The sequence below is a fragment of the Melospiza georgiana genome, chromosome 5 (assembly GCF_028018845.1).
Source record: "Melospiza georgiana isolate bMelGeo1 chromosome 5, bMelGeo1.pri, whole genome shotgun sequence".
Lineage (NCBI taxonomy): Eukaryota > Metazoa > Chordata > Aves > Passeriformes > Passerellidae > Melospiza > Melospiza georgiana.
The window spans coordinates 42300012-42314143 of NC_080434.1; the positions used below are offsets into that span (position 1 = coordinate 42300012).

A 14132-nucleotide genomic window follows, 5' to 3' on the forward strand; every position below is an offset into this window, starting at 1 on the left:
AGCTGCTGGGATGCAGGACAACATGAATTTAAAAGCTGGGATGTTTGCAGTTGTCGGGAACTTACAAAGAATCTGTGCAATGCACTTGAGTTGTGTTTAAATACAAGTTAACCTGGAGTTAGGACGTTTGGGACCTGTGTTTAGCTGCATGTCACATCCTGAGCAGGTGTCATTCCAGGTCACCTGCTGCATACCTGAATGCCTGTTTGTGCCTTTTTGGGCAGTCAGGTATTTCCAGTGGGAATTGGAGGGAATATTCTGGTTCTGCTGAGCCCCACTTGTTGGTAGTGCGTGCACACATGCAGTTGGGAAGGAAGTCTGAATTCGTTTTCTGTCAAGTCCCTGTGATTATAGGGTAGTTTTTTTTAGCAAGGACAGACACAGGCCTGAGTACAGAACTTCAGTGCTAGCCTGTAGTGAGTCCACAAATCACAGTTTAAAATGTGGAGCTGAAATGGGCTCAGTGTAACACACAACATTTAAGTAGCCACTAAATATTTGGTCAATAACTCCGTGTACTGCTTTAAAAGAAGCTTCTAGTGTATTCTCAGAGATGTAAATTCTTGTTTCAGAGATGCCCTGAGTTTAGTTCCATTGCAGAGCTGTGTTTGCAGCACCAGTTGCAGAAACAAAGCTTCACCTTGACTGTGCAAACTTGATTTAATGTACATCTCTGTGCTTTATTAGTTGAAAACAATGTCTAACTAGTAAATAATAGTTAATTTTTTCCTTTGGGCTCCTTTATGATCCTGCTGGAGTTGAGGACAAGCAAAAGGTTTGCTCTTGAGCTTCAGATGTCAGGCAAGTTTTTTGCTTGCTGTGAGGCACATAAAAAGAAGTATTTTTTAGGGTTAGTTGTGTAAGGCTTGTATGGAAACATTGCATCTGTTAAGTGATTTGGTAAAGATCTAGGGAGAAAAATCACCTTGTTTTCAATAGCAAGCTTTTTACAAAGTAGGAGCCATTCCAAGGATTGTGTCCAGTCACAGAGCTTTGCAAAGAACTTCAGGAATCTTGAAGCTCTTGATAAAACGCATTCCTGGAAGCTCCCTTGTGGGTTGAGTCAGTTGGAAATGCAGCTGTCTGAATTAAAACGTCAGAAAGCAAGCTGTAAGCTTTTCACAGAGACTCAATACTGGAAAAACAAACGACAATAGAGTGCCAGCATCCCAGGAAAATCAGGTTGTGTCCCACTTGGGGCCTGAGCAGGAGCTGGTTTCACATGGGGCTGGCCTGCCTTAGGCTGCCTTGCACACTGTTGACTAATAACCACCAGGACTGCAGGTGTGCAGTGGTTCTCAGGCCCCATCCAAGGAGCCCTTCTTGCACAGCAGCAGCCCAGTGTTGATGTTGGAATTCAGAACATAACCTGCACTGTTACAGTCCAAGGCATGTTCTGCATCTCAAGTGCTCTAGAGTGATTTTAATCCTGTGTGGCACCAACATGGTTTGTAATAACTGAGGTGCTACAGAGGAATTGGGGGCAGAGAAGGAACTGATGTGGAACAAGTCTGTAGAACTGGCTTGAAAGCAGCTGGAAAAAGCTGAGATGTCTCATACATGTCTTGTAAAGTATGTTTTTATTCGGTCCCTCATGTTGCCTCATTGCTGTGTAGTGTGGAACAGTTTTTATCTGTCTGCTGTTGACAGTGCAGGAGATAAGGAATCAGTGCATAAGACCAATGCTGTGCTCGCAACAGGACAGCACTTGTGGGACATGTGATGGCCACATGAGAGAAGTGGGGTTACAAGGCCATGTCACTCTGGTGAGGCCAAGTGGGCACAGGGCAGGAGGTAGCTGCTCTGAGGGTGTCCTCTTTTCATCCAAGCTAAGAGACAGTTGAGATATGGACAGAAGAAAATCAAGATGAAGAGCAGGTCTGTTCCAAATATCAGTAAGCACAAAACTGATTGTCTGCTAGCCCAGCAAATGTCCAAGACTGGAACCGGAGTAGTCAAATGGTGCTTGGTGATGTCTTCTGACCAAGAAGCTCGATGAAGGTGTAGGTGCTCCTATACCAAATTCTTGTATATCCTAAACATTCCAATAGTGACCTAACTTGGAAGACTTGGTTATCCCAGGCATGAAATAAGGAAGTTTCCACGGTGAGGTACAGACTTGAGTTCACTTTGCCACTAGGCCATTAGAGTAGGGCAAGGAGCAGAGTGCAGAGATAAATATTTGTGTCAGTATGTTTAGCATGTAGAATCAAGTTGGTTACTCCTCTCAGAGCTGCAGACTGCTCTGAAAACCTTTTGGGTTATTGAAAACTTTGAATATTTTAGTTTGGGTGCCATAAAAATTCTGTTCATCACCCTTAGCGTGTTCATTAGAAATTTGAACTCCACGCAAGTGATGTTGAAATAAATATAATCAAAGTGATTACCCATAAAAGTGGATATTGTGTCCAGTGAACTGTGCTGTAGGTATCTGAACTAAATTTGTGAATTATTGCTGGAGCATGTCTTTCTTTTTTGGGTTGGTTTGTTTTGTATTTTGGGGGTGAGGGGCAGTAATTTGGGGTTTTGGTTGCCTTTTCTTCCCTCACTACAAATGTAAAAAGTAGACTTTATCTCAACTGAGACCTTCTTAACTGACTTGATTTTTTTTTTTTTTTTGCCTGAGAATTTACTAATGTCTCCTGTAATAGTGAAGATGCTTCCCAGTCTCCTTTTTGGGATTTGAGCAGGAATTCTTAGAAGCTGTTTAAAACACATGCAGTTTTTGACCTTATGTCAAAATATTTTGGCACATCTTCAGTATGTTAATTTTAATCCATACCTACTGTGATTTGTGAGATAACTTTTCCAAAGGCACTCAAAGATCTAGGTCAAGGGGGTTGGAATTCTGAATTCTGACTTTGGTAGGAAATTTTGTGTAGGAAGTCCAGAAATTAAATTAGTTCTGGGTGTAAAATACAGCTGCCTTGCAGAGGTGGGAGCACACAACTGGGCCTGTTAGGATACAGGTTTTGTGGCATCATTTGGAAACTGTTCCATTTTGCAGTTTAAAGTGCTTTTGTCAGCTGGAAAGAAGTGTGTGGTGCTGCTTCACCTTCTCCTTTGCTGTTACACCTGAGAAGCAGCTGGAGAAACACTGGAGAGGTGACAGGGAAAAAGCAGTGAGTTGTTGCGAGGACAAGCAGGAAGAAGGGTGTTGGGGTTTGCTGTGCACTCCTGAAGGTGCCCTGCACAGAATGAACCTCGGGAGGCGTGGCAGTCGGTGCTATCTGTCTTGTGTCCATACACTGTTATCCCTGTCACTGGTGTTACCTTTGCTTACCTAACACCTGGACCAAACTTTCTGCAGCCTGCTGTTCCAAAGCTTCCACTTCTCTGGTTTCAGCAAATTCTGCTATGTGAGCATCCTGCCCTGTTGCTTTTTTGTTATGTTTATGGAGGGGTGGGGGTGAAGGCTGAACAGACTTCTACATGAAAACATTAAAACTTTTAAGAAAAATTGCATAGGTACCCGTTGGTTGGACTTGGTCTGCAGCCCTGCTTCCAAAGGTATGGAGCTCCAGGTCCAAATTATGGCTGATTTGTTGTAGGAAAGATCTTTGGGTTTAAAAAAAAACCAAAAACCTTTTGGTGGGCTTTTAGAATACATGTCAGTCTGATACTTAACTCTTTCTTTGATTGAATGGAGTAAACCTTTTCCATAGTTCAAATTCTGAGAGTTAAAGGATCAAAGGTTGGGCTCAATGTGTGGAATACATATATTTGTGGAAAACAACAGTTTTTGAGGAGTTCCATCTGTCGGTGGGAATTCATCCCACTGTCCCTTTATTGTCACATTACATTGGGAAGTGTTTTGCTTTGACTTAGTGTGGTTCTTCTGTCCAACAGCAGTGAGTGGAAGAGCATCTGCAATGTCAAACACTCCTACCCACAGCATTGCAACCTCAGTGTCCCAACCTCAGACGCCGACTCCGAGTCCCATCATTTCTCCTTCAGCCATGCTGCCCATCTACCCTGCTATAGACATCGATGCCCAGGTGAGCCTGCCACTCCCACAGATGCACCAAGCTGCTTTTTCCTGCATCCTGAATAATTCACTGGTGGCAAACAGCTCTGCTGTATAGTGGATTGAGCTCTGGAGACTGGGTTTGCTGCTTTTGGATAGTCAGGGCAACGCCCCCGAGAGTCACAACCCACTTTCCTCTGTGCTCACACGGAACAAAAAAAAAGGTCTCTGAATGACTAAACACTTGCATTTCTTATTCCTGTGTTGTCAGTGGCATTAGGAGAAACAGCAGAGTTGCCTACTGACAGAAATTAAATGTTTCCTGGCCTGGTATCCTAAGACAAAAATAATCCTTAAAGCATTGCACAGAGAGTTTTCAGTTGTGCTTCCAAGTTGTTTGCCAGAGATCATGGATGTGTGAAAGTCCTGAAAGTAATAATTGCTGTGATTTTTTTTTTTTTTTGAGCAAGAGGCAATAATTCAAGCTCTCATTTCCACTAAGGGAAAGACTTTTCTTTATGAAAATAACTGTTAAAAAGGCAGCTTTATTTTGACTTGGAGCTAGCTGGCCATCAGCAAAAAGCATACACATACTGACTGGCATATGCACCGCTCTGGGCTATACATAACATGACTGAGATTGGGCAGTATGGAGCAGAGCAAAGGCATGAGATCATTGGGGAGAAAAGGAGAGAAACTTCTGGGAACTCAACCCTTGCTACTTAGTTGCTTGTGACACTTGGCTTGGATTGTGCTCTGATAAAGCCTTTGGCTGGAGTGCCAAGCATTAAAGACAGAATTCTTACCTTCATTATACCATGTAAAGGTCACAGTCAAGTAGTGGTAAAGAAGTTAATCTGGTTAGCAGAGCACAGATGAGAGCTCAGTTCTTGAAGAATCTCAGTTCTTGTCAGGATTTCTTCTTAAACCTCCCAGCAGAGCTGCCTTGAGAGGTAGAATCCTGTCAGGAACTTGCACAGAGCTGTCTGGGGGGCACCCATAAACACGCTCTTAGCTTATGGAAGCTTTTCCTTTGGCATGAGTACAGTTATGTTTTGGCTATAGCAGGGGCTGTACTTGAAAAAGCAAGTATTTATCTTGTGTGTGTGTCTGTTTGGTTTAGACTGAGAGTAACCATGACACAGCCCTGACGCTGGCTTGTGCTGGTGGCCATGAAGAACTGGTACAAACCCTGCTGGAGAGAGGAGCTAACATTGAGCACAGGGACAAGAAAGGTGAGTGTCTCACCATGGCACTGTGAACCGCGTCTGCTTTGCCTGTGTGTCCCACTAAATAAATCCCCAGTAAACCTACACTTGATGTGAAACCTTCAGGCTTGCTCTTCTGGTGCTGTAACTCGTGTCATGTTTGCTGTTTCAGGGTTTACTCCGCTCATTTTGGCTGCTACAGCCGGCCATGTGGGGGTTGTGGAAATCTTACTGGATAATGGAGCTGATATTGAAGCCCAGTCTGAGAGAACCAAGGACACTCCCTTGTCTTTGGCTTGTTCAGGAGGGAGGCAAGAGGTGAAGTAAACCTTACATCTTGAGATGCAGTGTGTGAATGACATACTGTGTCAGTACAGTACAAGAATCTTCCAGAAAAGATAGAGTCACAGAGGATGTGTGTTTAAAAAATGTGCAAAGGGCTTCACATTTTCCAATTTACAAGTTGCCACATGTCTAATCTAGACTGCTTTTTCTCTTTTGATAACTGGACTGGTGCTGTTAGGTGTCCTCATGAATGCAGTCATTAGTGCCCCATTATGAGACTTTTTATCAGCATAATTAAATGTAGATATGAAAGTGAACACTATCATGAGTATTCTTGCTGAGAATCAGGAGTTAGACACAAATGGGTTACATATATAAGCATTAGAGTTTTTGGGGAAAGAAATTGGAAAAAGCTGGGCTTTGGGTGGCAGAGATGATGTCAGAACACCCTCCTGCCCAAATTTTGGGTTTGACATTGTGTTTGTTCTGTGATTTCATGGGAAAACATTCTGATTGAGAATTGTGCAGGTCTAATCTAAACTTTTTTAATGCTTAAAACCTGAAAGTGAAGCAAATGTAATATTGCACTGGAAGTGACACCATGGGTTTTCACCTCAGTGTACACTGTGATTTTAAGTTGCTAGACAGTTTAGTTTCTGGTCATGTCCTCTGCAGGAGAGGACAAAAAGCAGGAGTACTTTGTATTCCATATTGAAACTGAATCTCTGCGTCTGGCACGCTTTAAAGATGGCTGAAATAATCATGAGGAGATCTGCTTTTTCTTAGTCTGCTGTTGAATTTAGTAGATTCATGAGCAGCCATGATGGATTTTTTTTTTAAAGGAAGTTTTACAGTGGCTTTGGGGACACAGGTGTGGCCTCATGAAGGCAAGGGGTATAGCGAAGCAACTGATTAAAGCGCCTTTCTTACCATTGACATCTTCCAACAGAACATTTAGGTCTAAAAAGCATTTGTGTTGGCTAGATTTGCAAGTTTGGGAGCAAACCAGATGTTGTGTGTTGAAACACTGCAGGTGGTGGAGTTGCTGCTAGCTCGAGGGGCAAACAAGGAGCACAGGAATGTGTCTGATTACACACCTCTGAGCCTCGCCGCCTCGGGTGGCTATGTGAACATTATCAAGATTCTGCTGAATGCTGGGGCAGAAATCAATTCCAGGCAAGTTCCCTTCACAGCCCTTATCTCGTGTGCTTGCTTGTGAGTTATGTGAGGAAAGTGTGTGTGTTTTCCCTGTGTAGTTTTCTCTGTGTGTGTGCATTTATGCCATGCTTTTGCATCTGTTGGGAGGTAGAAAACAGCTCAGGTGTGAGCTGCAGGGGTACAAGGAAAGGGCCAAGCACAGGCTGTAAGTCATAAGCACACCTCTTAAGAGATGCCCTTCAATTTGAAGCCATCAAAAAGTAAAAGTGGAGTCTCTGAAGTAGAAACACCTGTCCAAAACCATACTTGCTGTGGAGAACCTTTTGTAGGTTCAGTAGAAGTTGGTATGCAGCTGATTTTTCAGTGTGTGAATTCTCTGCCTCCATTAGTTTATAATAGTCACATTTCTGAAATAACCTTTAAAACAGTTGTGGTTCTTTCTTTCTTCTCTTTCAGAACTGGTAGCAAATTGGGCATTTCTCCCTTGATGCTGGCAGCCATGAATGGGCACACTGCTGCTGTCAAGCTGTTACTGGACATGGGCTCTGATATAAATGCCCAGATCGAGACCAACAGGAATACAGCTCTGACTCTGGCCTGTTTCCAGGGAAGAACTGAGGTGGTCAGCCTGCTGCTTGATAGAAAAGCTAACGTGGAGCACAGAGCCAAGGTAAAGAGCAAACAGCCGGAGGGGGCTCCAGAGGGAAGTGCTTGTAAGTCATGGTGTCTGCATTGGTACCTGATTTTCTTGCCTTTGTGCAAGTCAATTTCTCTAGTTCAGTTCTCCAGTCCAGTTAACTAAACCAGATGTCATATAGAAAAAAAAAATGGCTGCATTTAAGGAGTAAGATTTTGGTGGTTGCAAAGCTCATCAAAAAATGTGTTTCTTCATATAAATGTTGATTCATCTTGTGGTGCTTAGAAGCATAAGAACAGTAACCCATAGTGTTTGTGAGTCAGATAAGCACTGTGTCTCAGGTAAGCCACTCTCCCCCCACTAATGGCTTCTGTCTGCTTGTCCCAGACCGGTCTCACTCCGTTGATGGAAGCAGCCTCTGGGGGATACGCAGAGGTGGGCAGGGTCCTGCTGGACAAAGGTGCAGATGTCAACGCTCCCCCAGTCCCTTCATCCAGAGACACAGCTTTAACCATTGCAGCAGACAAGGGGCACTACAAGTTCTGTGAGCTTCTCATTAGCAGGTATGCTGTTGGCATGTGAGCAGCTTGAAGGGAAACCTGGCTGTGTTTACGCTCCATTGTCCCCATGTACAATCATATTTCCAAATAGCCAGCAGGGGGTCAAGAAATGGGAAAGGTTCTGTGTGTCTGTTGACTGCTGTCACATAATTTAATTTATTCCAAGGACTCAAATGAAGTTCTTCTTGGGGTCAGAGTGCTTCCTGTTGCCTAAATGCAGGGTTTTGATGGCATGTGTTTGGTTTGTAGGGGAGCTCACATCGATGTGCGGAACAAGAAGGGTAATACTCCCCTGTGGCTGGCAGCAAATGGGGGGCATCTTGATGTGGTCCAGCTGCTGGTCCAGGCTGGAGCTGATGTGGATGCAGCTGATAACAGGAAAATAACTCCTCTCATGGCAGCCTTCCGAAAGGTAGGTGGTGGAGTTCAGCTTTTCTCTTAGCAGGATTGTCCTGTTCATCCCTACATAGCTGTTAGAAATAGAGCATACTGACAGAAGCTACATATTTAATAATATCTCAGGTAATTTGAATATTTGGCATTGAATCTTCAGAAACAGGTACATGTGTCCCCTGTGTAATGCCTGTGTTCAATTCTAATTGCAATTTGCTTTATAGGCAGTGGAGTGAGTCTGGTTCTGGTGTGTGGGGGGTGAAATTTGCAGGGTTTCTGTGTGATAGAAGTGGGGGGAAATGGGATTGCTTCCTTAAGCGAGAGAGGGTGAGGACTTCGGTCAAAAAAAGTGCAGTTCAGCCTGATTTGAGTCTACAGATGGCTTCTGTTAGTAAGGGAGTGTAGTTGAGGTGATGCAGTACTGGAAACATCGCAGATGACTGTAGAAGCCTGTAGGTGTTAAGCTGTTAGAGATGGGCATCTGAAAACTGCCCTAAAAAGGCAGAAGTTTTTCAAGTACTTCTGGAGTAAGGGCAGCCTGATGAGAGGTAATTACTTGCCTTCTCTGGTGGCAGAAATGTGCCTCACTAGTTCAGAAGGGGAGAAAGATCTCAGAAAAAACATTGAGAGTTTCATGTGGTGAGGGGTTGGAAATCAATCTTTTGCAAGGAATGCTGGGCTAAAGTGTTTCTCAGTAAGGCAGAGGCAGCTGGTCTGATGGAAAGGGCTGTCCCTTGCACTGTGTTTTGCAGGGCCATGTGAAAGTGGTGCGTTACTTGGTGAAAGAGGTGAACCAGTTCCCCTCAGACTCGGAGTGCATGAGATACATTGCAACCATCACTGATAAGGTAAGCTGGGGGCAAGGAAACACTTGACAAGGAACAGTACTGTGTCTCAGCCTCAGAGACAGTGATCTGACCTCTCTTCAGCTCATTGGCTACCAGCTTTCAGCCACAACATGAGTCCCATTGGAATTTCTGGGGAGAAGCAGCAGGAAATGAGAACACTGGCACTTTGTTCTCAATGCACTTTGTCATTTCAGGAGATGCTGAAGAAGTGCCACCTGTGCATGGAGTCAATTGTTCAAGCCAAAGATAGACAGGCTGCAGAGGCCAACAAAAATGCAAGCATTCTTCTAGAGGAACTGGACTTGGAGAAGGCAAGTGCAAAGAGTTGCAGCTGGGAATATTTCTCTCTTAAAATTCCTATTTCATGTTCCTTCATGATGATAAGGTTGGTAAAAGTAGTTATTGGGATACAGGAGTGTGTGTAATGACCATAATTGGAGTGTGCAGAGCTGAGCATCTTGCTGTTCAGGTTATATTTGGACTTTGCTGTTGTTCAGAGTAATTGGATCAGGAAATGCCAATATAACTATTTCCTCCGTACCAAAAGAAGGATTTCTGAATGTGATTTGTCAAAAAAATGAATGTGGCATTTTCTAGTCACACTCATATGGATTTTAGGTCTAAACCAAATTTGGTGTCCTAAATATTAAAAAATTTACTAATTTACTAAAAGCCATGGTACTGTAATAGAAGTAAAACTGAAAAATCAAAGGAAATAAAAAGCATTTGGATTTCTTGAAATGCATGGGACATCTTGTAATGCTGTTCCATGTGCTTAACTTGTAGTTAAGGGAAGAAAGCAGGAGACTGGCTCTGGCTGCCAAAAGAGAGAAGAGAAAAGAGAAAAGGAGGAAGAAAAAAGAGGAACAAAGGCGAAAACTAGAAGAAATAGAAGCAAAAAATAAAGAGAATTTCGAACTCCAAGCTGCTCAGGAGAAGGAGAAGTTAAAAGCTGAAGGTGATTACTGCAATTATTCCAAGGAAAGAATGAAATTCGGTATGAGCTGGTATGACATCTGTAATAGATTTATGGATGTCTCATAGTCAAGGGTTTTGTGTGTTTCTTGGAGCTTTGCAAAAAAGTTAGTCCTAAAGTTTTTTGATAGGACAGGTGTGATTTGGAAAGCAAAACACTCAGGTTTCCTCAAACCAGTTAAGTTACTCCTGCTTTTTCTTTCCTCTTGTATCAGATGATCCCGAGGTTCCAATGGAGCCTCCCAGTGCTACCACCACCACTACCATAGGTATATCTGCAACCTGGACAACGTTAGCAGGCTCTCATGGGAAGAGGAATAACACCATCACCACCACGAGCTCCAAGAGGAAAAACAGGAAAAACAAAGTAACCCCTGATAATGTTCAGATTATATTTGATGATCAGCTTCCCATATCCTATAGCCAGCCTGAGAAGGTGAATGGGGAATCCAAGAGCAGCAGCACTAGTGAGAGTGGTGACAGTGACAATATGAGGATCTCCAGCTGCAGCGATGAGAGCAGCAATAGCAACAGCAGCCACAAGAGTGACAATCATTCCTCCACAGCTGTCACCAACACACAGAGCAACAAAAAGCAACCATCGGTGCTCGTCACTTGTCCAAAGGATGAGAGGAAAGCAGTGCCTGGCAAGTCATCCATCAAGTGAGTTCCTGTGACCACAGATGCAAAGTGCGAGTCATCCTTTTTTCCTCCCCCACATAATGACAGCATTTAATTCCTTTTGCAGGTTGTCTGAAGTTATTAATGAAGTGACAAGTAATTCCTTGTCTACTTGCACAAAATCCACTCCTTCTCCCCTTTCTTCTCCAAACGGAAAGCTAACCATTGCTAGTCCTAAACGTGGTCAGAAAAGGGAAGAAGGCTGGAAGGAAGTTGTGAGAAGGTAAGCAAAATAATTCCCCTAATCCCCTTTGGTGCTGTCTTTGTGTGGCCTTCCTTGGAGTTACTGAATGGCCTTCTTAGTGGGTTTGAGCTGCTGCTGCCTAAGTTGAATTAGAAGATACAGTGTTCTTTTGACCACCTTGCCCGCAGCTTTCTGCCATGCAAGTGTTTCCTACTTAATATTGTTTCTGTTTTTGTGTAGATCCAAGAAGGTTTCTGTCCCATCAACTGTGATTTCCAGAGTTATTGGTAGAGGAGGGTGTAACATCAACGCGATCCGTGAGTGCACGGGAGCACACATAGATATTGACAAACAGAAGGATAAAACTGGAGACCGAATCATCACCATAAGGTGGGTGAGCAGGATCCTGCATTGGCTCTGTCTTGTGGGTATTTTCTCCTTTTAGGAAGTTGGTCTGCGTAGGAAAATTAAAGGCTTGATCTGGTTGTTCCTTGGGAACATTCCTTGAAAGCAGGGGAGAGGAAAGGGGTGGGGAAACAGTACAAGCAGCAGCAGGTACACAAGACAGCTTGTGAGAAAATAAGTGTTGGGATTCTGTGTTTGGGCTTGTTAATACATGGTGAAATATGAAAGAATATTTAGGGAAGCAAATATTTTATCCCTTTGAGTTTTTTGGGATTTGGAGTATTTTAAACTTAATTTCTTGAGTAATTGTCTGCAGCAGGACTGTGCTAGGCTCAGTTTTTGAATAGAGAGTTATTTTCCTGTTTGTGTTAGGGTGATAGAAGACAGGCTGGATCCTGTGTGGGAGGGCTTTGTGTATAATGTGTGTAAATACTTTGGATGCACTTTTCCCTGTCCTTCCTTTCTGTAGGGGTGGCACAGAATCAACCAGACAGGCCACGCAGTTGATCAATGCTCTTATCAAGGATCCAGACAAGGAAATCGATGAACTTATTCCAAAGAACCGTTTGAAAAGCTCAACTGTAAACTCCAAGATAGGGTCCTCGACACCTGCCGCCACTACAGCTGCTAACAGTTCTCTCGTGGGCATCAAAGTGACCACCGTAGCTGCTTCGTCGACATCTCAGACGGCCTCCGCGCTCACCGTGCCTGCAATCTCCTCAGCATCCACTCACAAGGGCATCAAGAACCCCGTGAACAACGTGCGGCCCGGTTTCCAGGTCTCCCTCCCGCTGGCGTATCCTCCTCCGCAGTTTGCACACGCGCTCCTGGCCGCTCAGACGTTCCAGCAGATCCGTCCCCCGCGGCTGCCCATGACGCACTTCGGAGGCACCTTCCCGCCGGCCCAGTCCACGTGGGGCCCGTTCCCCGTCAGGCCGCTGAGCCCCGCCCGCGCGACCAACTCGCCCAAACCTCACATGGTGCCTCGCCACAGCAGCCAGAGCGGCGGCGGCGCTCAGGCCAACGCAGCCAGTTCTTTGACGACGAGCCCCACAGCCACGACGACTTCGGTGGCTTCTACTGTGCCTGGATCTTCGGCGAGCGGCAACCCGAGCTCCCCCTCGGTGAGGAGGCAGCTGTTCGTCACCGTGGTGAAGACGTCCAACGCCACCACCACCACCGTGACGACCACGGCGAGCAACACGAGCACGGCGCCCACCAACACCACGTATCCGACTCCTACTGCCAAAGAACACTACCCCGCATCCTCCCCCTCATCTCCCTCTCCTCCTGCGCAGCCGGCGGGCGTCTCCAGGAGCAGTCCTCCCGACTGCACCACAGCCGCCTCTCCCAACAAAGGCGCGCCTCCGTCCGAGCCGGACGCGGGGAGCCCGCCCGCCGTGGATGCGGGCGGCTCGACCGGCAGCAGGCAGCCCAATCCCGGGACCGGCAGCTCCTCCGTGCATCCTGCTCATCAGCAGCCCCCAGGAGCTCCTCTGCCGGAGGCCAGGCCCCCTCTCCAGCAACCTCAGGTTCCTGCACCAGATCCTCGCATGGTCGTGCCTCCGAGTTTAGCGGCGACGAGCTCATCCACTCCGGCAGTCGGTGCGAGCGGCGCTCCCATGACCTACCCCGTGTCCCAGCCGGCCATGGGCTCGGCTCAGCCCGCAGCCAAGATGGAAACCCCAGCAATCAGACCGCCTGTCCACGGCGCCGGCAGCGTCCCCAAGAATCCAGCTCCTGTGCAGAACTCCCCCGTCGCAGTCCTCAACGTTAACCACATCAAAAGGCCCCACAGCGTTCCTTCTTCAGTGCAGCTTCCTTCTACCTTAAGTACACAAAGTGCTTCTCAGAATTCGGCCCACGCGGCGAACAAGCCCATGGGGAACAACTTCAGTGCTACCCTGCCTTTCGGGCCCTTTAGTACGTTGTTCGAGAACAGCCCCACGTCTGCTCATGCCTTCTGGGGCGGCTCCGTCGTTTCCTCTCAGACAACACCGGAGTCCATGCTCTCAGCTAAGTCCTCGTTTTTGCCAAATTCAGATCCGTTACATCAGTCTGATACTTCCAAAGCCCCGGGTTTTAGGCCACCGTTACAGAGGCCAGCTCCAAGTCCCTCAGGTAAGCCTCTGGCTTGTGTCCATTCCATAGTAATACAGTTCGTTCTTGTGTTGTTTAAGCCAAGTGGAGTTCATTTTAAGTGCCCTGTCAAGTCTAGTAACTGTTTGGCAGTTGATGGGCTTGATATAAGAGGGTTTTTGCTATTCCAGTCTGTTCCTCTCCCAATAGCTGAGATGATAAAACACTCTTATTTCCACTCCCTTTCCCTACTAGATAGTGACTGTTCCAGTTTGTGATACCTTGTCCTGAGGCTGCAGAAAAATGTGCAGCATCTTCCAAGTTCTAGGGTGGTAAAAAAAGTGAACTTGTAACTTACAGGCGGTGTCTTCTCTTAATTACTAAATTTGATCCAAAAAATGTAATTTCCTTGACTGCCTGCATTTTTTTAGTAAGACATTTTGCTTTCTGCCCAAAACAGAAGCCAAGAGGTTGTCACAGAACCTGTTATGGAGCTTCCAGAAAGTAGAGATGGTTTGGACCATCTCTGCCTGTTTTTGTAGGAGCACTGAGGTGCTAATAGATGGAGAGATACAGTAGCACTTTATTTCCTATTTTGTGAATATGATGGTGCTTTAATTTTTTTACCTTGGTGTGCTAGTCAGCATTTTGACTAGGGCCCTGTATGCCCCTAAGATATAGAAGTGCATAAGTCTGAGATCCTAAGGTTTTATTTTTTCCTTTCTTCATTGAAGAGGACATGAAGGGAGCAA

General features: G+C 45.5%; 1 protein-coding gene across 4 annotated transcripts in view; it reads left to right on the forward strand.

Moving 5' to 3' along the window:
* Positions 1-14132, forward strand: part of ANKRD17 (ankyrin repeat domain 17) — a 52482-nt gene that overhangs the window by 33413 nt on the left and 4937 nt on the right. Inside the window, exons 16-29 of one of the 4 annotated variants that reach the window (XM_058023835.1) lie at positions 3850-3998; positions 5091-5202; positions 5348-5493; positions 6494-6636; positions 7075-7288; positions 7643-7818; positions 8065-8227; positions 8961-9056; positions 9251-9367; positions 9843-10053; positions 10247-10694; positions 10780-10935; positions 11137-11286; positions 11771-13422. In XM_058023835.1, coding sequence (XP_057879818.1) covers positions 3850-3998; positions 5091-5202; positions 5348-5493; positions 6494-6636; positions 7075-7288; positions 7643-7818; positions 8065-8227; positions 8961-9056; positions 9251-9367; positions 9843-10053; positions 10247-10694; positions 10780-10935; positions 11137-11286; positions 11771-13422 — 3933 coding nt within the window. The remainder of the gene's footprint in view (positions 1-3849; positions 3999-5090; positions 5203-5347; positions 5494-6493; positions 6637-7074; positions 7289-7642; positions 7819-8064; positions 8228-8960; positions 9057-9250; positions 9368-9842; positions 10054-10246; positions 10695-10779; positions 10936-11136; positions 11287-11770; positions 13423-14132) is intronic. The other 3 variants (XM_058023837.1, XM_058023836.1, XM_058023838.1) reach the window with 3 other exon arrangements.